The 26,442-nt window shown below is 45.7% G+C and overlaps 1 protein-coding gene across 1 annotated transcript in view; it reads left to right on the top strand.

The window, feature by feature from the left end:
* Positions 1 to 7,365: 7,365 nt before the first annotated feature.
* KIAA2012 overlaps positions 7,366 to 26,442 on the top strand; it is a 93,944-nt gene continuing 74,867 nt past the window's right edge. Inside the window, exons 1-4 of the mRNA XM_083626689.1 lie at positions 7,366 to 7,899; positions 12,303 to 12,569; positions 22,312 to 22,471; positions 25,034 to 25,192. Of these exons, the coding sequence (XP_083482815.1) occupies positions 7,813 to 7,899; positions 12,303 to 12,569; positions 22,312 to 22,471; positions 25,034 to 25,192 (673 nt within the window). The 5' untranslated portion in view covers positions 7,366 to 7,812. The remainder of the gene's footprint in view (positions 7,900 to 12,302; positions 12,570 to 22,311; positions 22,472 to 25,033; positions 25,193 to 26,442) is intronic.

Genomic DNA, 26,442 nt, shown 5'->3' with positions numbered 1-26,442 from the left:
CTGAGTCGGGACTGGGGCTTGAGCCTGAAGGGTCCTCACCTGTGCTGGAGCCTCAGGTGCAGGCACCAGCTGAGTCTGCTCTGGCCCCTGAGGTGATGGAGGACCCATTGCCTGCAGGTGCTCCACTCTCAGCCCCGCGAGGGGAAGCTGAGGTTGCCTCTGGGTCCGGTAACCCTCCAGCCTCTCCTGAGCTGCAGAGGCTCAGGGCAGAGAGGCAGAGGGAACTGAGTTCCCGCAGGAGGAGTGCTCACCTCCAGGCCAGGAGATGCGAGTCACCTGTGGACCGGGGCCGCCCTATGCCTCGGGGCAGATAAAAGCCAGTCAGCCCCAGTCCCAGGTTGTGGGAGCAACATTGTTGGTAGCCTGTTTCTGCCTGCACCCTGTCCTGTTCTTCTGCCAGAGTTCCTGACCCCACCCGACTCCCTGCCTTGGACCCAGCTACAGCTTTGTAAATTGACGTTCCCACCCCGCCCCTGATGGCAGTTTTCTAAACATATGTACACATGACACTAATTTAGTATTCAAAATGCTTAAAAGGAGCATTATCGTATTCATAATTGATGTAATTAACTTTTTTTAAGGGCAGGAACAGAGCTTTATTGCATCTTGTGGAATCCTTTTCCCCAATATATGCTTCATAAGTTTCTGTAGTCTCTGTATAACATGGATGAAACCACAAATTATAAACAGGCCTACTCAATAATTAGTAATTTGCCTCTGAGGATGCAGACTTAAAACATGATCATATTTAGCCACACAGCAGCAATATTTTATCTACCATCTATGAAATTATGCACAAAAAGTATTATTGTTCATCATTTATATAGCACCAATTTGCTGTTCAGAATGTTTTTCCATCCTTATTCCATTCTCACCTAATGTAATTCTGATTTTTTCGTTGGATGAGAGCTTGGAGGTCACCCAGTACAGTTCACAAAAGCAAGGAAGATAACAGCTAAACACAGTCATACCTTGTAAGTCGAAAGCCTTGCAACTCAAACGTTTTGGCTCTCGAACGCCGCAAACCCAGAAGTCAGTGTTCCAGTTTGCAAATGTTCTTTGGAACCCAAATGTCTTCAGTAAGCTTTCAGTTCATAGGATATTTATGAAAATTTGGTTCTAATCTAGGCCACATCTTTTGTCTTGCATTGCCCGGGGGAGAGAATTGCAGAGTCTGGCTTCTACCACCATGAAGGCCCTTCCTTCCTTTTACCAGTTCTAGCGTCGGATAATGTGGTTGGGATTGAGGAAGAGCCTTTGTCAGTTATCTCACTAGTTGGCGCAACTTTTTGTTGTTGTTTAGTCGTGTCCGACTCTTTGTGACCCCATGGACCAGAGCACACCAGGCACTCCTGTCTTCCACTGCCTCCCGCAGTTTGGTCAAACTCATGCTGGTAGCTTCGAGAACACTGTCCAACCATCTCGTCCTCTGTCGTCCCCTTCTCCGTGTGCCCTCCATCTTTCCCAACATCAGGGTCTTTTCCAGGGAGTCGTCTCTTCTCATGAGGTGGCCAAAGTATTGGAGCCTCAGCTTCAGGATCTGTCCTTCCAGTGAGCACTCAGGGCTGATTTCTTCAGAATGGATAAGTTTGATCTTCGTGCAGTCCATGGGACTCTCAAGAGTCTCCACCAACACCAGAATTCAAAAGCATCAATTCTTCAGCGATCAGCCTTCTTTATGGTCCAGTTCTCACTTCCATACATCACTACTGGGAATGGCGCAACTTACAGTTATTTAAAATCTCAGCAGCCCTGCCTGATACCTGCTTAACCTGGCAATTGGGGATGAAATAGAAGACATCCTATGCCCACAACATATTTATTTATTTTGCACGAAAACACCACACTGCCATAACTGGCGCTAATTGGCTTCCACACTGACAGCCTCAGAAGAAGTCCTTTGACGCGAGCAAAGCGACTCTCTTTCCTCCCTCCCCCCCCCGCCCCCCGCAACTTGATAAATGCGGTTCAGACATTTCGGCTGGTAGCGCTGCGCTGCGCATGCATTTTGCTAAAACTAATTTGTGTACAGAGCCGGAGCCATCATCTCCAAGGATATCAACTCAGCAACTTTCGCCGGAGCTAATATTCACTTGAAAGAATAGAACTGTTGAAAGAGAAGCAATTTACACAGCGGTGTCTTCAGGTGCCAAGTGTGAGAGTTCAGAGGTGGAATGTGGCGGTGCATCTGCAATATTTATTTTGTGGCTGCGCGGACTTTATGACCTTTGCTATTTATATAAGTAGCGCACGGTGACAGACATGCCCAAGGTATTTTGCAGCCGCTGCCAAAGCGAACACCCTAACTGCCGAATACGCTCTCAGTTGAAATGCAATATTTTTAAAAAATACATTAGGTGAGCCTCTTTTAGCAAAAAGCCAGGAAAGGATTAATAATGATCATGGCCACTGGTCCCATCACCTCCTGGCAAATAGAAGGGGAAGAAATGGAGGCAGTGAGAGATTTTACTTTCTTGGGCTCCATGATCACTGCAGATGGTGACAGCAGCCACGAAATTAAAAGACGCCTGCTTCTTGGGAGAAAAGCAATAACAAACCTAGACAGCATCTTACAAAACAGAGACATCACCTTGCCAACAAAGGCCTGTATAGTTAGAGCTATGGTTTTCCCAGTAGTGATGTATGGAAGTGAGAGCTGGACCATAAAGAAGGCTGATCGCCAAAGAATTGATGCTTTTGAATTCTGGTGCTGGAGGAGACTCTTGAGAGTCCCATGGACTGCAAAAAGATCAAACTGATCCATTCTGAAGGAAATCAGCCCTGAGTGCTCACTGGAAGGACAGATCCTGAAGCTGAGGTTCCAATACTTTGGCCACCTCATGAGAAGAAAAGACTCCCTGGAAAAGACCCTGATGTTGGGAAAGATGGAGGGCACAAGGAGAAGGGGACGACAGAGGACAAGATGGTTGGACAGTGTTCTCGAAGCTACCAGCATGAGTTTGACCAAACTGCGGGTGGCAGTGGAAGACAGGAGTGCCTGGCGTGCTCTGGTCCATGGGGTCATGAAGAGTCAGACACGACTAAACGACAACAAGTCCATATTATGCTGATCTGGGACCACTTTGTGACTCTCCAGCCTTTGCCCACAAGCGTATATAAGCTCACCCCGTTTTGAGCACATCAAACTTGGGAGTTCTAATCCTTTCCTAATGCCTGGCTTTGAAAAGCTTCTTTCGGTCTGCTTGGGAAACCAGATCGCCTGTTTGAACGCTTATTTGTTTTGTACATTTTCTATTGCTGTTTGTGTTTTGAAAAGCACTCCGAGGACATGTTGCGTGAAAGGCACTCTACCAAAATCTAGCTGAAAGTAGCCTGCTGTATAACTTTGTACGTGGCAGCAGGGGGGCACTTTCAGAAGATTGATGCTCAAGAGCACTTGACAGACTTTACCGGTTTCTGCAGCGAATACACCCGTATAGTATAAGCAGAACACTCCTTGCCGCCCTCCTCAATGCTTGCTCCCCCTGCCTGTTCGAATTGAATTCTCGGGACAACTTAGCGTCGGAAGAAAACCCAGGAGGAAAGGATCTAATCCTGTCCTAAAATGAGGATTTTCAACACAGTTTCTTCTGGGGGGAAAGAAAAAGAATATTAGAGACATACAAACGGTATAAATTGAAAACAACATTTATTTATTTTGCTAATGTGTGCAGTTTATTTTAGTTATATTCTGAGGTCCCACTGAGTTCCAAATCCTTAGTCACACTCTCAGCTGTTACAGTGGTACCTGGGTTAAGTACTTAATTCGTTCTGGAGGTCCATACTTAACCTGAAACTGTTCTTAACCTGAAGCACCACTTAAGCTAATGGGGCCTCCTGCTGCTGCCGCACCGCCGGAGCACAATTTCTGTTCTCATCCTGAAGCGAAGTTCTTAACCTGAAGCAATATTTCTGGGTTAACGGAGTCTGTAACCTGAAGCGTATGTAACCTGAAGCGTATGTAACCCGAGGTACTACTGTAGTATCCTTTGCATGATGGGAAACCCAGCAGCTGGATCCTGTGATCCAACTCAGGTGATTACATCACAGTCTCTACATGTGCCCTTGCTGACTCTGCAAATTAAATGAAATATCTCATTTGGGTGATTTTAGCTTAATAGGCCAACATATAAATAAGTATATTGCTCATTTACACAACTTCAGCTTAACACTCCCCCCGCCCCCAGCTACTGATTTCCCCCTGCAGTTGCTCCCAACCTGTTTTTGGTCCACAAATGAAAGTCAGTTTGTTTGAAGTTAGTTTGTTGGTATAAGGTAAAAAGGTAAAAGACCCCTGGATGGTTAAATCCAGTCAAAGGTGACTATGGGGTTGTGGCACTCATCTTGTTTCAGGCCGAGGGAACTGGCCTTTGTCCGCAGACAGCTTTCCAGGTCATGTGGCCAGAGTGACTAAACCGCTTCTGGCGCAACGGGACACCGTGATGGAAACCAGAGCACACAGAAACACCGTTTACCTTCCCGCCACAGCAATACCTATTTATCTACTTGCACTGGTGTGCTTTCGAACTGCTAGGTTGGCAGGAGCTGGGACAGAGCAACGGGAGCTCACCCTGTATGAATCCTCCCCCACATGTACACAATTTGTTGCAGCTAAGATAAAAAAGTAAAGGGGCCCATGACCATTAGGTCCAGTCGTGGCCGACTCTGGGGTTGCGGCGCTCATCTCGCTTTATTGGCCAAGGGAGCCGGTGTACAGCTTCCGAGTCATGTGACCAGCATGACTAAGCTGCTTCTGGCGAACCAGAGCAGGGCACGGAAACTCCATTTACCTTCCCGCCGGAGTGGTACCTATTTATCTACTTGCACTTTGACGTGCTTTTGAACTGCTAGGTTGGCAGGAGCTGGGACAGAGCAATGGGAGCTCACCCTGTCGCAGGGATTCGAACCGCCAACCTTCCGATCGCCAAGCCCAAGAGGCTCGGTGGTTTAGACCACAGCGCCACATGCTCCCTGTTGGTATACATATGTCTCGAGAAACAATGTGCCTCCAGAGGTGAAGTCAAATTGCTGTATTAGCTGCACCAGTGTGACCTCCCTGGGGCCCAAGTCTGAGCAGTGTGTATGGAGGTCCTGGGCTGCTCAAACAACCAGATTCTTTCTTTCTTTTTCAAAAATTTTTTATTGATTTTCCAAAAATTTAAAACAAATAGACAAATAAACATACACACATCCTGTCTGAATCTTGGTAACATTATTAAGTGATTTCCTCAAATCCCCTTGGTTGAATTTCATTACATATCATTTTAACAGTTTTCCAAAATTGATTTTCTCAAAAAATTAACTTGATCACTTAACATCTTTCATTCTTTCTAATTTAGCTTTAAACATCAAAATCCTATCCTTACATATCTAAATCCTAAGCCTATTATTTGCAAGCTTTTCCAATTAAGTTATCTTAACATATTTAGCTAAATAATCTTTAAATTCCATCCATTCTTCCTGGTACTCCTCCTCCTTCTGGTTGCGGACTCTTCCAGTCAGGTCGGCCAGCTCTGAAAAATCCATCTTCTTCATCTGCCATTCCTCCACTGTTGGGACTTCTTGTGTTTTTCAATTCTTAGCTAACAAAATTCTTGCTGCAGTTGTGGCATACAAAAATAATTTGACATCTTTCTTGGGCAATTCCAAACCTGTAATTCCAAGAAGGAAGGCCTCTGGTTTCTTAGTAAATGGATATTTCAACATTTTTTTCAGTTCATTATAAATCTTCTCCCAGAAGTCTTTCACCTTGGGGCAGGTCCACCACATATGAAAAAAGGTACCTTCTTTTTCTTTACATTTCCAGCAGAGATTATCACTATTGTGATAAATCTTTGCTATTTAACAGGGGTTAAGTACCATCCCAGACAACCGGATTCTTGGCTTCACTGATGTGGTTCAAAGGAAAGCAGAGCAATATGTTTGGCACCAGCTTGGCTGCGGGAGTTGCCGGACGGAGATATCCAGGCTGCTCTCCACTCCGGATTGGTGTAGAGTTTACGCCTTGGCATTTTCTTCTCCTGAAGATATCCCTCAAGGAAGCCGAGATTTAGGATCAGAGCTTTCCATCTAGATGAGTTCCCTTCCCTGGTTGACAAGCCCATCTGCCCCTCATTTCCCTCTATAGCTCATGCAGAAACCTCCTTCTGGACCATAGGACCCACTCTTGGTCACATCTGCCAGAGCCTTGTCTTCACATGCAGGGGAAGTCCCTAACTCACCGATGGGTCGACACCCATCAATTTCAATTTCAATTTATTATTTATACCCCGCCCATCTGGCTAGGCTTCCCCAGCCACTCTGGGTGGCTTCCAAAAAAATAATAATTAAAATACTGTAATACATCAAACATTAAAAGCTTCCCTAAACAGGGCTGCCTTCAGATGTCTTCTAAAAGTCTGGTAGTTGTTGTTCTCTTTGACATCTGGTGGGAGGGCGTTCCACAGGGCGGGCGCCACTACCAAGAAGGCCCTCTGCCTGGTTCCCTGTAACTTGGCTTCTCGCAGTGAGGGAACCGCCAGAAGGCCCTTGGTGCTGGACCTCAGTGTCCGGGTAGAACGATGGGGGTGGAGACGTTCCATCACCTACCCTCACCTGGTCTAGCCAGCCAGTTGAAGCTGTACCTGGGATTGTGGCCACTCTTGCATGTGACAGCTTCTAGGAGCCACAGGTGAGAGCTGAGTGCAGGATGGGCAAACTATCCAAGAAGGAGCATGAGGTATGTCCCCACTACCACCAGATGTACTACCAGTGACAAATGCTGATCGTGGAGTATTACAAAGGCTCCAACAATCAAGGTGGAATGGAGGAGCATTTAATATCAGGACAACGAACAGGAATATCAAGAGATTTCAGTTCAGATGAATCACAAACAAACCTGAGGCAACACATTTTGCACAACTTTTAAAAAATGCACTAGGAAGTGGACCAGAGTGGTACCTTGGGTTACATACGCTTCAGATTACAGACTCCGCTAACCCAGAAATAGTGCTTCAGGTTAAGAACTTTGCTTCAGGATGAGAACAGAAATTGTGCTCCGGTGGCGCGGCAGCAGCAGGAGGCCCCATTAGCTAAAGTGGTGTTTCTGGTCAAGAACAGTTTCAGGTTAAGAACGGAGCTCCGGAACGAATTAAGTACTTAACCTGAGGTACCACTGTAGTGACAGATCTTCAGATGCAGAATGAACCCCTTCTCCAAATGATTATCAGTTACAGATCATGCAGTAGACTGCTCCATTTTTTTCTTAAAAGGGAAAATTACTGCAATATTAAAATTATGGGGGGAGGCAGGGAGAGAATGAAAGAAGTTCGGTGAAGGATAATGTTACTCTCACAGTTGGGGGACATTTGCAGGGAAACCCACCCTCGAAATCTGAGTCTGATCCTTTCGAAATCTGCTCTCTGGCTTTCTTTCTCTCCCTTCCCTGACCTTCCCTCTTGCTGCTTTCAACAACTTAATTTCCTTTTGCTGCCATAGCAACGCAGAAACAACCTCAGAGCGCAATCGGGATTATGGTGGCGTTTCACAAATCCTCGGACCAACCAGAACGGAAGGAACGGACACAGGATAGGCAGTCGAAAAAGTCACACCCAGAAAAGTGAAAACGACAAGAGGACTCAGCTTGAAGTGGGCTTTTCTGTGGATGTTATCCGTACCTGGATGCAGAGCAAGTTTACGGAATAATGCATGCCATTAAAATGAGCCAAGCCTAAACAGTGTTGCCCAGCATTCTGCTTAGATGAGGATCTCCTAAAATGGATAGGAGCAAAGGAAAAAGCTACTGAAGTCGTACACATACGCACTCGTTCTAAAATGTCGCACCTGTCTATATTAAGTCGTGGCACTGGGCAAGTGGTCCGAAAGAAAGAGGAGAAGCTGGAGGTGTATTTCAATCCAGAGGTGAGTCCTTGTCCCCAGGTTGCGATGTAGACACTTAGCTGCTAATGCTGAAATCGTGGTGCAGTTATTTTCTATCTGCCCTCCTTAACCAGTGTTAAAAGAGGTGTTTTGCCTATGAATCCTCCCCCACATGTACACAATTTGTTGCAGCTAAGATTAAAAGGTAAAGGGACCCCTGACCATTAGGTCCAGTCATGACCGATTCTGGGGTTGCGGCGCTCATCTCGCTTTATTGGCCGAGGGAGCCAGCGTACAGCTTCCGGGTCATGTGGCCAGCATGACTAAGCCGCTTCTGGTGAACCAGAGCAGCCCACGGAAACGCCATTTACCTTCCCGCCGGAGCGGTACCTATTTATCTACTTGCACTTTGACGTGCTTTCAAACTGCTAGGTTGGCAGGAGCAGGGACCGAGCAACGGGAGCTCACCCCGTCGCGGGGATTTGAACCACCAACCTTCTGATCGGCAAGTCCTAGGCTCTGTGGTTTAACCCACAGCGCCACCCGCATCCATATATATATATATATATATATATATATGCAGATGCAAATGTAAAGATAATTGTTGTTGTTGTTTAGTCATTTAGTTGTGTCCGACTCTTCGTGACCCCCTGGACCAGAGCACACCAGGCACTCCTGTCTTCCACTGCCTCCCACAGCTTGGTCAAACTCATGCTGGTAGCTTCGAGAGCACTATCCAACCATCTTGTCCTCTGTTGTCCCTTTCTCCTTGTGCCCTCCATCTTTCCCAACATCAGGGTCTTTTCCAGGGAGTCTTTTCTTCTCATGAAGTGGCCAAAGTATTGGAGCCTCAGCTTCAGGATCTGTCCTTCCAGTGAGCATAAAGATAATTACTCGACTTCAAATAGAAATACAATACATCTCGCCGCTGTGGCCGCTTAGCTTGCTGTCTGGGTGCTAACTGTTGGTGGGCAACTTCAAGGCCCCTTTTTATCTTTAAATTGGACTTGGACCAGGCAGCTCTTCAGAAAGAGACTGCCCTCTTTGTTAAGGTCGCAAGCCTACTTTAGTGGCAACTCATCACATGGTTCCGCCCCAAGACTTTCTCTACAGTCCATGTCGGTCGATGCTGGAGGATTACAGTAGTCCCCTGTCGAGGCTGAAATACAGTATAACCCGTGTTTCTGAGGCCTTGATCTCATGACCGCTTCATCATGCGGAAGCCACAGGAAAGGCCTCGCCTTCGCTGACTTCCAGCTGCTCCCAGAGGATGCTGAGCCCATCACGTGAATCCACTTCCAATGATCAATTCAGTGTGTGTGTGTGTGTGTGTGTGTGTGTGTGTGTGTGTGTGTGTGTGACAGAGCGGCTTAATTGCTAGAAGTCAGAACCTTCCCAATTCCTTCATGTAGTTAATTGGTTGTAAGGCTAGCTCTCAGTCACATGTGGCATTCATGCGAGTACCTGAATATATTTATGGTATGAATGTTTTCTTTTCAGACTCCTCAAATACATTGCACCTTATTCAGATAGTTTGCATGGTGAACCATCTCCGTCTAAAAATATTCAGAAACATAACAGAGATCAATTCTCTTTAACCATGCAGGGTTTTTTTTATTATTATTATCAGACAGCAGCTGCCAACATTGTGACACAGGGTCCTGTAATAAGATTATTGGAGAAACCTTTTTTCTAAGGGGGAAGCTGTAAGAATACAAAGACCAGGGAAACCATTTTGTGTTGTGGAATCGTTTCGCAGAGCTGGTGTGCAATACTTTTTCTTTTTGCACTCAAGTCTCTGTGTGCAAAAATTGATGGATTCACTTGTGACAAATGTTGCAGGTCCTTTTTTTCTGCAGTAGGTTCTGGAGGCTTCTCTGGTTTGCGTACCGTGTTTATGCTTCACACGAGATCAATCATGCTGCCCTGTAAAGCCCTCATAATGTAATAAGGAGGGTTGGGAAAGGTACCAGTATTTTATGGTGTTTCGTAACGGGGAACAAGGTTGCTGCTGTTCCCTCCTCATCTCAAATACAGTCGTACCTTGGATCCTGAACACCCTGGGACTCGGACGTTTTGGCTCCCGAATGCCGCAAACCCAGAAGTGATTGTTCCAGTTTGTGAATGTTATGTACTGAAGTTCTCACCCTGGGCCAGCAGGGGGATACTGTAGATAGTTCAGGTCCACATATGCAAATAAGGGATCGAAAGTGACGTTCAGTGATTGGATAGTTACAGAAAGTTGTTACAGTTACGTTGTACTGGAGCTCTATATAAGCAGGCTGGCTGAACCCTTCAATTCAGTTCTGTTCTGACCTGTGAATAAACAAGAGCTGTTTGAAGAATTGCTGTGTCGTCTGATATGTTCACCCACAACTTAACAGTGAACGTTCTTTCAGAATCCGAACATCCGACAGGGCTTCCGCTGCTTCTGACTGGCTGCAATCAGAAGCCACAATTAGATTTTCGAACATTTTGGAAGTCAAACGGACTTCCGGAACGGATTCCGTTTGACTTCCAAGGTACGACTGTATTTAGAAGCAAGATGACGTGCACTGAGCTGTAGAAAGTTTAAAAGAAGTCCAGCTCAAGGAGCACATTATACAATTCCTCCACAACGTCACCCACATAATTCCACAACAGCTACTGTATTAATGAAACAGAATTGGTTTAGTTTGAGAAGAACCAGAAAATACATGAAGCAAAGGGGCCTCAGTGACACCATGGCTATTGTAAGAGGGTACGCACATCAAATAGGAGGACATTATTTCTCAAGCTACAGGATACCAGTGGATTGTGGCTAAGGCCATGTGTAAAAGTAAAGGTAAAGAGACCCCTGACTCTGGGGTTGCCGCACTCATCTTGCTTTATTGGCCAAGGGAGCCGGCATACAGCTTTTGGGTCATGTGGCCAGCATGACTAAGCCGCTTCTGGCAAACCAGAGCAGCGCACGAAACGCCGTTTGCCTTCCTGCCGGAGCAGTACCTATATATCTACTTGCACTTTGACATGCTTTCGAACTGCTAGGTGGGCAGGAGCAGGGACCGAGCAACGGGCGCTCACCCTGTTGCGGGGATTCGAACCGCCGACCTTCTGATCGGCAAGCCCTAGGCTCTGTGGTTTAGACCACAGCGCCACCAGCGTCCTTAATGCCCTGTTTACTAGGCTTCAAAAAGAAGCAGGGGTACTGTAGTGGATGAGAAGTGAGCAGTGAGCGGTGAGCATGCCAGCTGCATGTGCAGAAGTAGGAAACCTTGTGGAGTTTCCCTTCTTAATGCCCATATTTATATTTTAACGTTTTGATGAGATTATTCTATTGTGTACAGGCAACCGCCATTATAGGCGCAATCAATATGTGCACAATTGTGCACATGTATGCAGCGCTGAACCCAGAATTGTCATAAAAGACGTTGCTAAAAGGACAGGGGTGGGGCAGAAGGGGGTGTTTCAATTGCGTGTGATAGTGCACAATGACCCGGAACGCAACCTCCGCACAGATCGGGGGTTGGCTTTATTTTAATTATGGGTGCTTATGTTTAAATGTTTGTGTAACTGGTTTTTGCGTGTCGCGGTCCCCCGGCCACCCCAATAACTCACACATCACACATCAATTTTGGTTTAAGGTTTCTGGCATGATTTTGGCCACAACTTTATTTGAATACACACATGTGAGTGGTTGCTTAGGCATTGGTTACGACTATCTGTCCTTGCCCCAGGGACAGAACTGACTTCCGGATTCCAGCGGAAGCCAGTCAGGGAAACAAATATTGGGGAGAAATGAAGCTGGGCATCAGTCCCTCACTTCTCACCCTCATGCTCCTGGGGGCTTGCACGGCCCAAGTCCGATGCCAGGGACTTGGACGAAAAGGATGGCAAGCCCCTGGATTCCTTTAACAGAATTCCCTTGTGGCACCAGCATTGGAGGGGTAGGCACTTACCCCTCCACCAACCAATTTTAACCAATGCCTAACCGCCAACCTTACAAGTTGTGACGATTTGCTACGCAGTAGGCAAAAACCAAATGGCAACAGCCAATCAGCCAAATGGACAAAATTCCTACCAGGCCCCTGCCTCAAAGCAGACGACCCCATGACAGGCATAGCAAGGTCAAAGCAAACAAGCCCCCCAATTCAGGGAGGGTGGGCGGGTGATCCGATGCAAGCAGCCAAGAGGACGCCCAAGGTTGGGCGTCCAGTATTTAAACCTCTGACCCCTCCTCCAAATTGGCAACAAGGAAATCAACCCAGAGACCCGATTTTCCCAATCCCTGCCTGGGTCTCAAACTTCTACCCAGCAACAGTGGGGTGGACTGTCGGCCCCCACCGCAACACGTGCTCTCTGTTAGGGAGAACACGCTTTATGCTTTGTAAAAGTGCTTAGAGGCCTGTTTTGCCATTAAGCGATATATAAATTAATAATGCATTTATTTATTTTTTACATGTTAGGATTATTTGAACTGGCAGTGCCTTGAAACCGGTTTCCACGACTATCATGACCTGGAGGGAGACTGCGGACTGTGTCTTCCTAAAACCTACAGCACAAGAACAGGCGCGTTACTTCTCTATTCAGAAGATCTAGCCAAACCATCAAGGAAGCTGAAAGGAATAAGGAAGACGCGGCGAAGACTTAGAAGCAAAAGCCAGAAAATACACATAGAGCTTCACACCCTCCAAGATCTGGTGCGAGCCATCTTGGCATATGGACGCAAACAGGTAAGAGAGCACAGCCGAATTGTATTCAGGAATTAGAAGGTTATTTCTAATTATAGAAAAAAGGGGGGGTGCACATCTAATAGATCACACATGTGGGCATTTCAATATCGTCTATGCCCATATATATATATATATATATATATATATATATATATATATATATATATTTGTTGTTGTTGTTATTGTTTAGTCGTGTCCAACTCTTCATGACCCCATGGACCAGGGCACGCCAGGCACTCCTGTCTTCCACTGCCTCCCGCAGTTTGGTCAAACTCATGCTGGTAGCTTAAAGAACACTGTCCAACCATCTTGTCCTCTGTTGTCCCCTTCTCCTAGTGCCCTCAATCTTTCCCAACATCAGGGTTTTTTCCAGGGAGTCTTCTCTTCTCTTGAGGTGGCCAAAATATTGGAGCCTCAGCTTCAGGATCTGTCCTCCCAGTGAGCACTCAGGGCTGATTTCCTTCAGAATGGATAGGTTTGATCTTCTTGCAGTCCATGGGACTCTCAAGAGTCTCCTCCAGCACCATAATTCAAAAGCATCAATTCTTCAGTGATCAGCCTTCTTTATAGTCCAGCTCTCACTTCCATACATCACTACTGGGAAAACCATAGCTTTAACTATACGGACCTTTGTTGGCAAGGTGCTGTCTCTGCTTTTTAAGATGCTGTCTAGGTTTGTCATTGCTTTTCTCCCAAGAAGCAGGCATCTTTTAATTTTGTGGCTGCTGCCACCATCTGCTGTGATGATGGAACCCAAGAAAGTAAAATCTCTCACTGCCTCCATTTCTTCCCCTTCTATTTGCCAGGAGATGATATCAAAGCCATTTAACCGCCATTCTTTTGCCCAAACCATCCTAGGAATTGTAATTTGGTAAGGTGCTTTGAGATGTCCTCAGTTCCCATGCAAAGTGAGAAGAGAGCATTAAACCAACTCAAGCCTGTAACATGGATTTGCTCACACAAATAAATTTCCTTCAACAAGACTTCTAAATGAGAATTCAAACCATTGAGGAATATTACTCTGTGCACTTAAGGAAGCTGATATTAGAAGTATCTGGCCTATGGATAGATTAAACTAGCCATAATCAGTGCTTTTTTTCTTTAAAAAAATGTTTAGGGGTACTCTCATTTTCCTACTCATATTGAAATACTGCCCCTCAATGAGGCCAAACATAGATTCACAAAATGTTTAGGGGTTTATGTGTAGGCCTGAGTAACCCCAGGAAAAAAGCACTGGCCATTATGGTGTACATCCAACAGAATTCCCTGTTTCACATAGCTGGAAAGGGAATCCGAAATATACTCAGAGTCGCAAAGTGATTTCATGCTCTTTATTCAGCTCATAGTGGTGAGGAGGAATGAACGAAAGTCCCCTCAAGGTATCTGCTTTATATACATTATTTACACAATGGGCTGCACATGATTGGCTAATTCCGGAATTCTACTGTAAGCCAATCAGGTTGTGGATTCACTTCTATCTGGAGCATGATTGGGTGGTTCCTGCCAACCAATCATACTGCTGCATTGTTCTAGGACCAATCAGACTGCTGCATTCTGAATCCTATTGTTCTAGGACCAATCAGACTGCTGCCTTTTGGATCCTATTGTTCTAGGACCAATCAGACTGCTGCAGTTTGGATCCTATTCAACTCAGTACATAACAGAATCCTTTACTAAATACTGTCTGACCCAATAAGGACTCCATGCCTGAAGAACGAAGACAAAAGACACCCCTGGAATCACTGCCTGTGCTACGAGCCATATCAGTGTATCCAAGCACGACATCCATCAAAGATTAAAGGAGAGAAAGGGTACTGCTGTGACCAAACACATGGAATCGTGTGCCGACTGCCACGAACAATTAGAATCCAGCAGGGATGTTCGCAGGCTTTTGCAAATCACGCTGTTGTCGGAGATGGCAGGAAAGGAGGGTGGAGTTAACCCAGTGCCGGATTTACGTATAAGCTAAACAGGCTATAGCTTAGGGCCCCACTCTCTTGGGGGCCCCACAAAAATTTAAAGGAAAAAACAACTGGATGTACATTTCCAAAATACAAGATAAAAAGCAAATAAAATAAAACCTACATACAGCAATAGTGTTTTGTGTTGTGTAGGCTCCTATTTGTTACGTGCAAATGGCTTTAGATACCTATTAGGTCCATAAATTACCATATAGCATATATTGAACACAAAAAACAGCGACAATTTGTTGTTGACAAAGGACAGCTGGACATATAAAGGGGCCCCATTACCTTCAGAAGCTTAAAGTAAAGGTAAAGGGACCCTGACCATTAGGTCCAGTTGTGACCGACTCTGGGGTTGCGGCGCTCATCTCGCTTTATTGGCCGAGGGAGCCAGCTTCCGGGTCATGTGGCCAGCATGACTAAGCCGCTTCTGGTGAACCAGAGCAGTGCACGGAAACGCCGTTTACCTTCCCGCCGGAGCGGTACCTATTTATCTACTTGCACTTGGAGGTGCTTTCGAACTGCTAGGTTGGCAGGAGCTGGGACCGAGCAACGGGAGCTCACCTCGTCACGGGGATTCAAACCGCTGACCTTCTGATTGGCAAGTCCTAGGCTCTGTGGTTTAACCCACAGCGCCACCTGCGTCCCTTCTGTAGCTTAGGGCCTCATCAAACCTAAATCCAACCTTGAGTTAACCCATTGCTCCATCTGATCAGGCATATGGATGTTTTTTTTTTTATTGGGAGAGCAGCAGGGTCCTAAAAAGTCTTTTTGGAAAGTCCACCCTTCCTTCAAACCACAATTCATCCTGCCCCCATTTAACTGTTTCTGGTATAACCTCTACTCCTTGTGGGATATCTTTAGGAAAAGGAAAAGCTAAGAAGTAAACCCTACACAAATCCAGTGTGGAATTTCTTGGGTGGCACCTTGTACGCCTCCTACTGGCAACTCCTGCAGCCAAGCTGGTGCCAAACGTATTGCACTGCTTTTCTTTGGACCACATCAACAAGGCCAGGAGCGGGGTCTTGTCATCTGGGCAGCCCAGGGCCTCCATAAACGCTGCCCAGACTTGTGCCCCAGGGAGCACAAGTGAGGAGAACATTGTTGTGCTCAAGTCCTCCTCTTTGTGGAGTTCCCAATAGACATCTGGTTGGCCATTGGGTGGGTCTTTGGTCTGTTTCCTCATGTTCTTTTGTTCTGCTTTTAATCACCATTGCTGGGGAAAACAATATACAGTCATATCTCGGAAGCTGAACAGAATCCGTTCCGGAAGTCCGTTTGATTTCCAAAGCGCGGCTTCTGATTGGCTTTCCCCGTTGGACGTTCAGCTCATAGCTGTCAACTGTCCCTTATTTGGCGGGAAAGTCCCTTATCCCAGCGCCGTGTCCCGCTGCTGTCTCTTATTGATGATGTCCCTTAAATTTCCCGGGTTTCAAAGGAAGCAGCTCCTCTCCCTCCCTCCCTGTCAGCCAGGGAGGAGGGAGGCTCCAACTGTGTTGTTTGGCTGCGTTGCTCACCCAATAAGGAGTCTGAGAACGACTGGGGGGTGGAGCTTGCATGCCTTGTGCTGATCAAATTGGCTGCGTTGCCTGGGGACTCGCCTTTGCTCAGCGCTTCCCAGCGGAGAGGTGATTGTGGTTTTCCTTATTGCATCCCCTTTGCCAGGTTGCTGCGCTGTGGGAACCACCGCTTGAGGCTTCGTTTGGCTGCTGGCTGGGCTTTCTGCCTTTGGCTCGGAGGGGCTCAGAATTTGAACATACCTGTGCTCCGAAAATCCCTTATTTTGGCCACTGATCCCTTATTTTTGAGGCTGCTGGTCCCTTATTTTCAAATCTGTAAGTTGACAGCTATGGTTCAGCTTCCAAAAGAATGTTCGAAAACCGGAACATCCACTTCCGGTTTTTGATTGTTCGTGAGCCGAAAAGTTCCACTCCCAAGGTGTTCGGGATCCAAGGTACGACTGTATAGTGAAACTAGAAATGTCTACCCAAATCCCCTTGAGCTAAGTGTATAAATTGGAACCTGGGAACAGGGTGAATATATGGAGTAACTAGCTGCAGTACCAAAGAAAACGGACAAGTCTCAGCATGCCTGCAATTACTCAAAGCCCTTCAATAGTTTTCATAACAAGGCACCAGCACATGCTAATATAATGCAACACAATGGCATTCGACTCAGTTAGAAACCAAGACCAATTTAAGCTTTATCAATTCCCCTAAATTTCAAGTTTTGCTTTGGCTGAAAAGTGGGAGAACAGCTACAAAACGGTAAAGAGGACAAACAAAAGTTCTTTGCCATTAATGAGGCATATGAATTGCTGTTTTCAGATAACACCGTTCACCTTTCCAGCTGCGTTTTAAAGCTATTTATTTCTCCTCCTCTCCCGTTTGTATTCCACCATATCCTTACCTTCAGAAGGCTGACATATTTCAGAAGACTGAAGTGTTTTTAATCAAACGGAGCAGAAATACAAAAATAGAGCAAGTTTAAAACCAGCGGCTGTTCTCTCAAACAACATGCGCTGCTTTGAGCTCCTTGCGACATAAAATGTGGCAAATAAATCAATAAAATAAATGTTTGCTCCAGCAGTTGCTTTTTAATGCAATTATTTTCAAACTTTTAAGATATTTAACAGTATCAGTAGATGTTTATGCACCAAGAGAAGGCAGCCATTTCTTCTTCTTTAGGAATTTTCCTTGTTCATTCTCATTTTAAAATTTATTTCATACATACATATACCACTTAATGACTAACACACAATATGCAGCGCTCACCCCCATTAACGTGAACACTTCACACCCAGTTTCTGCCTCCTATCTACTCCTGGTTGCCCTATTATAGAACATAAACCATGCCATGTGATCCCCGAGCCAAAGATATAAGTAGCTGTACAACCTTTAGAAGACATCTGAAGGCAGCCCTGTATAGTTTTGTTATGTTTTATATGTGTTGGAAGCTGCCTAGAGTGGCTGGGACGACCCAGTATAAATAGAAATTATTATTAGTATTAGTATTGTTGAATAGTATGTCCCTATTTTAATCAACTATCCCTCATCCCATTCTTTTCTTACACCTCTCACACATCTGCCAATACACACAAATGCTCCATCCACCCATTCACTCCAACATCTCCACCTCAGTCACCACACGGCTATCACCAATTACTTCATCTGTTCTACTAAAAAGCTGCTGCAAAAAAAAAACCACCACAAAAAAACCAGCAGGAGCACTACATGTGAAAAGGATCTAGGAGTCTTGGTTGACCACAAACTTGACATGAGCCAACAGTGTGACGCGGCAGCTAAAAAAGCCAATGCAATTCTGGGCTGCATCAATAGGAGTATAGCATCTAGATCAAGGGAAGTAATAGTGCCACTATATTCTGCTCTGGTCAGACCTCACCTGGAGTACTGTGTCCAGTTCTGGGCACCACAGTTCAAGAAGGACACTGACAAACTGGAACGTGTCCAGAGGAGGGCAACCAAAATGGTCAAAGGCCTGGAAACGATGCCTTATGAGGAACGGCTAAGGGAGCTGGGCATGTTTAGCCTGGAGAAGAGGAGGTTAAGGGGTGATATGATAGCCATGTTCAAATATATAAAAGGATGTCACATAGAGGAGGGAGAAAGGTTGTTTTCTGCTGCTCCAGAGAAGTGGACACGGAGCAATGGATCCAAACTACAAGAAAGAAGATTCCACCTAAACATTAGGAAGAACTTCCTGACAGTAAGAGCTGTTCGACAGTGGAATTTGCTGCCAAGGAGTGTGGTGGAGTCTCCTTCTTTGGAGGTCTTTAAGCAGAGGCTTGACAACTATATGTCAGGAGTGCTCTGATGGTGTTTCCTGCTTGGCAGGGGGTTGGACTCGATGGCCCTTGTGGTCTCTTCCAACTCTATGATTCTATGATTCTATGAAACCACTCACTGATAGAGCGGTATAAATCTATATCCTAATAATGAACTTGCTGAGGTGTACAGTGGTACCTCTAGTTGCGGACACGATCCGTTCCAGGGTGCCCTTCGCACCCCAAAAAGTCTGCAACCAGAGCGGCGCTTCTGCGCAAGCTCGGAGCATGGTAGAGCGCTTCTGTGCATGTGCGAAGTGTGCAGGACTTCCGGGTTTGCCGTGTTCGCAAGCCGAAAAGACGCAACATGAACCTAACGCAACACGAGGGATGACTGTATGTTGACATGAAGCTCTCACAAACAGCTGATGGGATGGCAAGCTTTCATCTGGGATATGCCATTCCACACTACGGGGTGTTAGCTGAACACAGCTACAGACTGAAAATCAGTGAATCCTAGATGTAATGTTAGAGGAAAGGGTTCCACAGCCAAGACACGGGTTTGCCACTTCATCGGGCCACAACGTACCTCATCTTCTGAGGTCAGACAGAAATGCAGCAGCGATCGTGCTTGCTGCCCTGGCTTCTGCTTTAGCCACACACAGCCTCTTCCGGGCAGGGGGAGCCTTCATCCTGCTGCCCTGAAGAGGCTTCGCGCGGCTATCCCAGAAGCCAGAACAGCCAGAGGCTATCCTAGAAGCCAGATCCCTCTTGCTGTTCTGCTGTGATGGCCTGGGAATCCGATTCAGAGGCTGAACCGGAGGAGTCCGAGCCTGCACAGGAGTCCCCGCCTCCAGGGCCGGCTGAGCTGGGGCAGGGCCTTGATTCTGAAGTGCCTACACCTGTGCCGGATCCTCAGGAGCAGGCACCAGGTGAATCCACTCTGGCTCCGGAGGTGGTTGAGGACTCAGTGCCTACAGGTGAGTCTCCCCCTGGGTCCAGTAACCCTTCAGCCTCTCCTGAACTGCAGAGGCTCAGGGCAGAGAGACGAAGGGAACTGGTTTTTCCCAGGAGGAGTGCTCGCCTTAAGGCCCGGAGAGGCGGGTCTCCTGGGGGCCGGGACCGCCCCTGGCCTCAGAGAAGATAAAGGCCAGTCAGCCCGGTCCCAGGTTACGGGAGCAACGTCATCGAAGAGCTGTTTCGGCCAGCACCCGGACCTGTTCCTCCAGAGTTCCCGTCCTTGCACGGCTTCTCGCTGTGGACCCCCCTTCGCCTGTGGAGGACTGTCTGCCGACCCTCAACTCAGGTCCTGGACCTCGCCCCACGGTAACCTCCCCCCTGGACCAGCACATCTGCCTTCTGGGATTCAGAATATATTTTTTTCTTGTTTTCCTCCTCCAAAAACTTGGTGCGCCTGATGGTCTGGTGCGTTTTTATAGAGCGAAAAATACGGTGATCGATGGGAGAAAACAACACACTAGTGTGGGTGGGAAACATTGATGTGCAGTTCAGTCGAAAGCGCTCCTGTGCACAAGGAAAAATAGGTTCTGCACATTTACAGCCTTACTGTTTTCAATCTTAGTTTGAAACTCAGCCTGGAATGACAATATTTTTCTTTTTTAAAAATGAAGCAAAATGATTCACGCAATTCTTTGATCCAGCATCTGGTTTAAGTTAAAATTCAGTTTTATTTAATATAAACTTGTTTACTGCCCAAAATTGTAAATGTTACTCATCAACTTCCAAACAGAAAATAAGAAGTCTTAGAAGTCCATTGTAAAAATTTGTTGTCTCATCTTTACTCATGAGAGAGTCCGAGCGAAGATAGATGTAACATTTTATTTTTTTTATTCCAAAATTTTTTTATTGCTTTTCCAAATTTATAACGAAACAAATAACAATACAAATATAAAACATACATAATATAAAACATACATAATAAGAAAAACAGAAAAGAAAAACACAATACTAAAAATAAAAAACATAAAAACAGTTATTACTTTCAGTGCCTAATTTAACTTTCATTGTTAAATTACTTCCTCGAATCCCCCCATCTGAGTTTCATTGTATCTCCTTGTAGCAGTTCTCCAAAATCTTAATTCTAATAAAATTAAATCCATTTAATTACTATCTTCTTCTCTTTTATTAATTCTAATCCCTACTGTTTAACAACCTGTTTTTATTGTAATTCTCCACCTATTTGTTACTTCCAAGTAACTTCCATTATCTAAATATTACAATATTTAGCCAAATATTCTTTAAATTTCTTCCAATAATCTTGAGTCTCTTCCTCCTTCTGATCGCAGATTCTTCCAGTCAGGTAGGCCAGCTCCAAAAAGTCCAACATCTTCATTTGCCATTCTTCTATTGTTAGTATTTCTTGGGATTTCCAGTTTTTCGCTATTAGCAGTCTTGCCACTGTAGTGGCATACAAAAACAATCTAACATCCCATAGATGTAACATTTTAAAAGTATTCATAGAAGTCCTTCACCACAGTGGAATGGTTCTCAAACCTTACCTTCCCAGCTTCTGCCAACCTAGCAATTTGAAAGCATACCAGCACGAGTAGATAAATAGGTACCACTGTGGCAGGAAGGTAAATGGTGTTTCCATGCACTTTGGCTTCCATCACGGTGTTCTGTTGTGCCAGAAGCGGTTTAGTCCTGCTGGCCACATGACCCAGAAAGCTGTCTGTGGACAAACGCCGGCTCCCTTGGCCTGAAAAGTGAGATGAGCGCTGCACCCCATAGTCACCTTTGACTGGACTTAACCGTCCAGGGGTCCTTTTACCTTTTTTACCTTTACCTACTTTTTTAAAAAACGTAAAGTGGCATATAATGTTCATATGCATGTATGTTCAATTCATTCATTGTCCTATTTTTAAAAAAATGCAAGCACTTTAATAACAGTTGACAAACTTCTCATGGGCTTTGGGAGCATAGCTGTCAACCGTCCCTTATTTGGCGGGAAACTCCCTTATCCCAGCGCCATGTCCCGCTGCTGTCCCTTATTGATGATGTCCCTTAAATTTCCCGGGTTTCAAAGGAAGCAGCTCCTCTCCCTCCCTCCCTGCCAGCCAGGGAGGAGGGAGGCTCCAACTGGGTTGCTTGGCTGCATTGCTCACCCAATAAGGAGTCTAAGAAAGACTGGGGGGTGGAGCTTGCATGCCTTGTGCCGATCAAATCGGCCACGTTGCCTGGGGACTCGCCTTTGCTCAGCGCTTCCCAGCGGAGAGGTGACGGTGGTTTTCCTTGCTGCATCCCCTTTGCCGGGTTGCTGCGCTATGGGAACCACCGCTTGAGGCTTCGTTTGGCTGTTTGCTGGGCTTTCTGCCTTTGGCTCGGAGGGGCTCAGAAGTTGAACATACCTGTGCTCGGAAAATCCCTTATTTTGGCTGCTGATCCCTTATTTTCGAGGCTGCTGGTCCCTTATTTTCAAATCTGTAAGTTGACTGCTATGTTTGGGAGACAAGTATGTTGGTGATTTTAGTGTGCCGGCCAATAGGCACCATGCAGAGGTGGCTGTTTCCCATTCAGACTTAAGTATTTATTTATTTTATTTATTTCATTGAAATATATATATATATATATATATATATATATATATATATATATACACACACACACACACACACACACACACACACACACACCGCCCTATACCCAGAGGTCTCAGTACACTGAAAACATTCAGAACTGGGGGTGGACAGAAAATATATATACTACGTTTGCTCTGAATAATGTAATATTGCTTTCTAAATACGCCATGATTCTTTACCCTCATCGTGCAAAAGAATCTGGGGATTTTTCTAAATAATTTGGGGGTCTCGCTTATCTGACTGCATTGCTTCCCTCTTCAGCTCTCCTAGCTAGAGATGCCTTCAAATATATTTTGGGGGAAAGTAATTTATTAACAGCAGTCAATTGCCAATGTTACCCAGCTGCAATTTTTAAGCTTTTTAACATCTTGTTATCTATATTATGGTTATGCAAGGATAAGAACAGAGTCGCTTGGCAGCCGTACCTTCACTTCCTAACTGAACCAGACATCCGGACTGACAGACAGATGAGACCAGGTTATTCACCCAAGAGGTACCTCCTCAAACTCTCTCAGACCTGGGACCCGAGCATTTTGCGAAAGCTTCAGTGTGCAGGTCAGTATAACTTGAGAACAAACCAAGAATCTAAGAGAGGTATTCTTGTATGCAACCACAGCGGCTCGTATACTTGTGGCCAAGGGAAGGAAAGATCACGAGGCTCCCAAAATAACAGATTGACAAATCAAATTGCAGGAATTGGTGGAGACGGCTCAATTGACTAGCAAACTCAGGGGAAACTCAAAGCAAAAATTTGCGGAAAAATGGGATGGTTATAGAGGATATGTTCAAAAATACAATAATAGGCTTGACTCCGTGGTGTTATCTAATATTAAAGAGTTATCTAATATTAAAGAGTATTATTCGACTGATGATCAGGCAGCATAGACTAAGGGTATGTGTCTTATGCCTGCTGATTGATTTCATGTAATACATAAATTATTTATTTATTTTGATCCCATTATGGCTTTAGATACCTATCAGGTCCATAAATTACCATGTAGCAAACATTCAACACCAAAAACAGCTACAATTTGTTGTTGACAAAGGACAGCTGGACATATAAAGGGCCCCATTACCTTCAGTAGCTTAAAGGTAAAGGGACCCCTGATCATTAGGACCAGTCGTGGCCGACTCTGGGGTTGCGGCGCTCATCTCGCTTTATTGGCCGAGGGAGCCGGCATACAGCTTCCGGGTCATGTGGCCAGCATGACTAAGCCGCTTCTGGCGAACCAGAGCAGCACACGGAAACGCCGTTTACCTTCCCGCCGGAGCGGTACCTATTTATCTACTTGCACTTTGACGTGCTTTCAAACTGCTAGGTTGGCAGGAGCAGGGACCGAGCAACGGGAGCTCACCCCGTCATGGGGATTCGAACCGCCGACCTTCGGCAAGTCCTAGGCTCTGTGGTTTAAACCACAGCACCACCAAACCTAAATCCGGCCCTGGGTATACATGTGCCCACAGAGGGCTCTCATGGTGTCTACAGGGTCCCTTCCCTTGCTGAAATTAGACTTAAAGTAAAAGGCGAAAGATTTATATGATCTGAAGAGAAACCAGAGTAATGGGGAACGGGGGAAATTTATTGTGTATGTGCAGAAATACTGTAAGCAAGTTGGTACATTGGCAGGTTTAAATTAAGCACTTGTAAGTAGTAAAGAATTAGAGAATGTAAAGGTGTAACAAGTGGCTTAAAATAATAACAAAATGCAGAGAATGATGTAAGATGTAAAGAACCAGTAGAAGGGGCTGGAAGGTAGTTTTGAGTTTTAAAGAAGGTTTGTAAAATAGTAGGGTGTGGTTTTTTTATTAGAAGTATAAATGTTAGATGGTGTTTTGATTTTTGTATCCTTATTTTATTTTTATTTTTGAAAAAATTAATAAAAAATGATTTACAAATGAAATGAGGCTTAAAGGAGCATTCAACGATAGACAGTGTCATAGGTTGTGGTGTGCGTGTGTGGTGTCTGCAACAGTTTAGTCTGTTTGCAATTGAGCTCGTGGCACCAAAAGATTGGTCTAGCCCAATTTATTTCATGTGGTAGAGTACAGACTTTGCATGCAAATGTTTCCAGGGTCAGTCCCCAGCATCCCCAGGTAAGAATGGGAACGTTGTCTGCCTGAAGCACTGTTGCCTGTCAGTGCATCTAAATCTGAGCTAGATGGACCGATGGTCTGACTCTGTAAAGGGCAAAATTGGACACTGCTCGGTGGTAATAATAATAATAATATAATAATAATTTATTATTTATACCCCGCCCATCTGGCTGAGTTTCCCCAGCCACTCTGGGCGGCTTCCAATCGAGTGTTAAAAACAATACAGCATTAAATATTAAAAACTTCCCTAAACAGGGCTGCCTTCAGATGTCTTTTAAAGAGAAGATAGCTGCTTATTTCCTTCACATCTGAAGGGAGGGTGTTCCACAGGGAGGGCGCCACTACCAAGAAGGCCCTCTGTCTGGTTCCCTGTAACCTCACTTCTCGCAATGAGGGGACCGCCAGAAGGCCCTCAGTACTGGACTTCAGTGTCCGGGCTGAACGATGGGGGTGGAGATGCTCCTTCAGGTATACAGGACCGAGGGCTTTAAAGGTCAGCACCAACACTTTGAAGTGTTCTCGGAAACGTACTGGGAGCCAATGCAGATCTCTCAGGACTGGTGTTATGTGGTCCTGGCAGCCACTCCCAGTCACCAGTCTAGCTGCCGCATTCTGGATTAACTGCAGTTTCCGGGTCACCTTCAATGCCCCACATAGAGCGCATTGCAGTAGTCCAAGCGGGAGATAACTAGAGCTCTAGTTCTAATAGAGCTAATAGAGCTCTGGTCTTCAGCTGGTAGGTCACGGCCTGCTCCAAGATTGGCTGCAGCAGGAGCACCACCGCCGTGCAATTATGAGAAACATGTGCCCAAATGCATGTTTGGGTTAAAAGTGGCGCCTGAGTCTGATACGGCTGAAGATACACAAAAAAAGGGCCCATGGATGAGTCTTCAGGAAGGGCTGGGGATGATTCCTGTCTGAGACCTTGGCAAATGAACCAATGAGTTGCCTTAGAATAAGGAATCCACCTTTGTTCCCGTCTTTTCCCAAGTGATATATGAATGCTATGTATACATTTTGCAGGCTATATCAGGGACCCCCTGTTGCTAGAGGAAGACACACCAGATCACAGAAAGAATCAGGATCTGTCAGCTGTTCCGCCGAAATATAATCTTCTGCATATTTTCTGCTCGCCGTACCAATACTTACAGGCTGAATTCGAAGAACAACAGGCTAAGCCAGGTACGGTAGCAAATGAATGAATATCTATATCTATCTGTCTATCTATCTATCTATCTATCATCTATCTATCTATCATCTATCTATCTATCTATCTATCTATCTATCTATCTATCTACCTATCTATCTATCTATCATCTATCTATCTATCTATCATCATCATCATCATCATCTCACAACTAGTATTTTCTTATTCCCCTCTCCTTATATCAGTTACAGCAGGCACCCCCAAACTCAGCCCTCCAGCTGTTTTGGGACTACAACTCCCATCATCCCTAGCTAGCAGGACCAGTGGTCAAGGATGTTGTTGTTCTAGGACCAATCAGACTGCTGCATTCTGGATCCTATTGTTCTAGGACCAATCAGACAGCTGCATTCTGGATCCTATTGTTCTAGGACCAATCAGACAGCTGCATTCTGGATCCTATTGTTCTAGGACCAATCAGACTGCTGCCTTTTGGATCCTATTGTTCTAGGACCAATCAGACTGCTGCATTCTGAATCCTATTGTTCTAGGACCAATCAGACTGCTGCCTTTTGGATCCTATTCAACTCAGTATATAACAATAACTGTTGAAAACTGCCTAAGGCATACCTACCTAGGAGTAAGCGCCATGGAACCCAACAATAGTTACGCCTGAGCAATGGCGGAACGTTCCTCGCTGGTGCCGAGGGTGGGTGTGCATGCGCCAGGGAGCACACAGGAGACCTGGGGGCGGGGTTTGCTGCCGGAGCAAGCTCCGCCCACTAGAGCTGAGCAGTGCTGCGCTGCGCTGCCTGGCTGACTGGCTGTGCAGTGGGGAGCCCAGTCAGCCAAAGTGGCCGACACCACCCTGCTTTGAGCAGTGTGCTCACCGCAACCATGCGAGCCTAGCGCTACTTTGCGAGACTCACAAGAACGGTGCACGGTGCATGCCTGTTGCGTCCTTCTCAAGCAGCGGCCCTCACTCATTGCTGAAATACGAGATGCCCCCATCTGCATTGGCATTCCGCTGGCTTTTGAAGATGCACCTTTTTACATAGACATTCCCTTGATCTCCTGACCCACGTCTTCTGTTTTAAGTGCCGATTTAATTGCTGTGTTGTTTTAATGCAGAGGTGGGGAACCTTTTGACCCTCCCAATGTTGCTGAACTACAACTCCCATCATCCTTTGCTGGAAGGTTGTGATGGGGGTTGTAGTTCTGCAACATCAGGAGGGTCAAAGTTTTTTCCTGTTTTAATAAAGGTAAAGGTAAAGGGACCCCTGACCAT

This window comes from Podarcis filfolensis, assembly GCF_964270895.1.
Source record: "Podarcis filfolensis genome assembly, chromosome: 1".
In the NCBI taxonomy this organism is placed as follows: domain Eukaryota; kingdom Metazoa; phylum Chordata; class Lepidosauria; order Squamata; family Lacertidae; genus Podarcis; species Podarcis filfolensis.
Note: the sequence above shows the minus strand (reverse complement) of the source record. Positions and strands in the feature narration are given on the sequence as shown.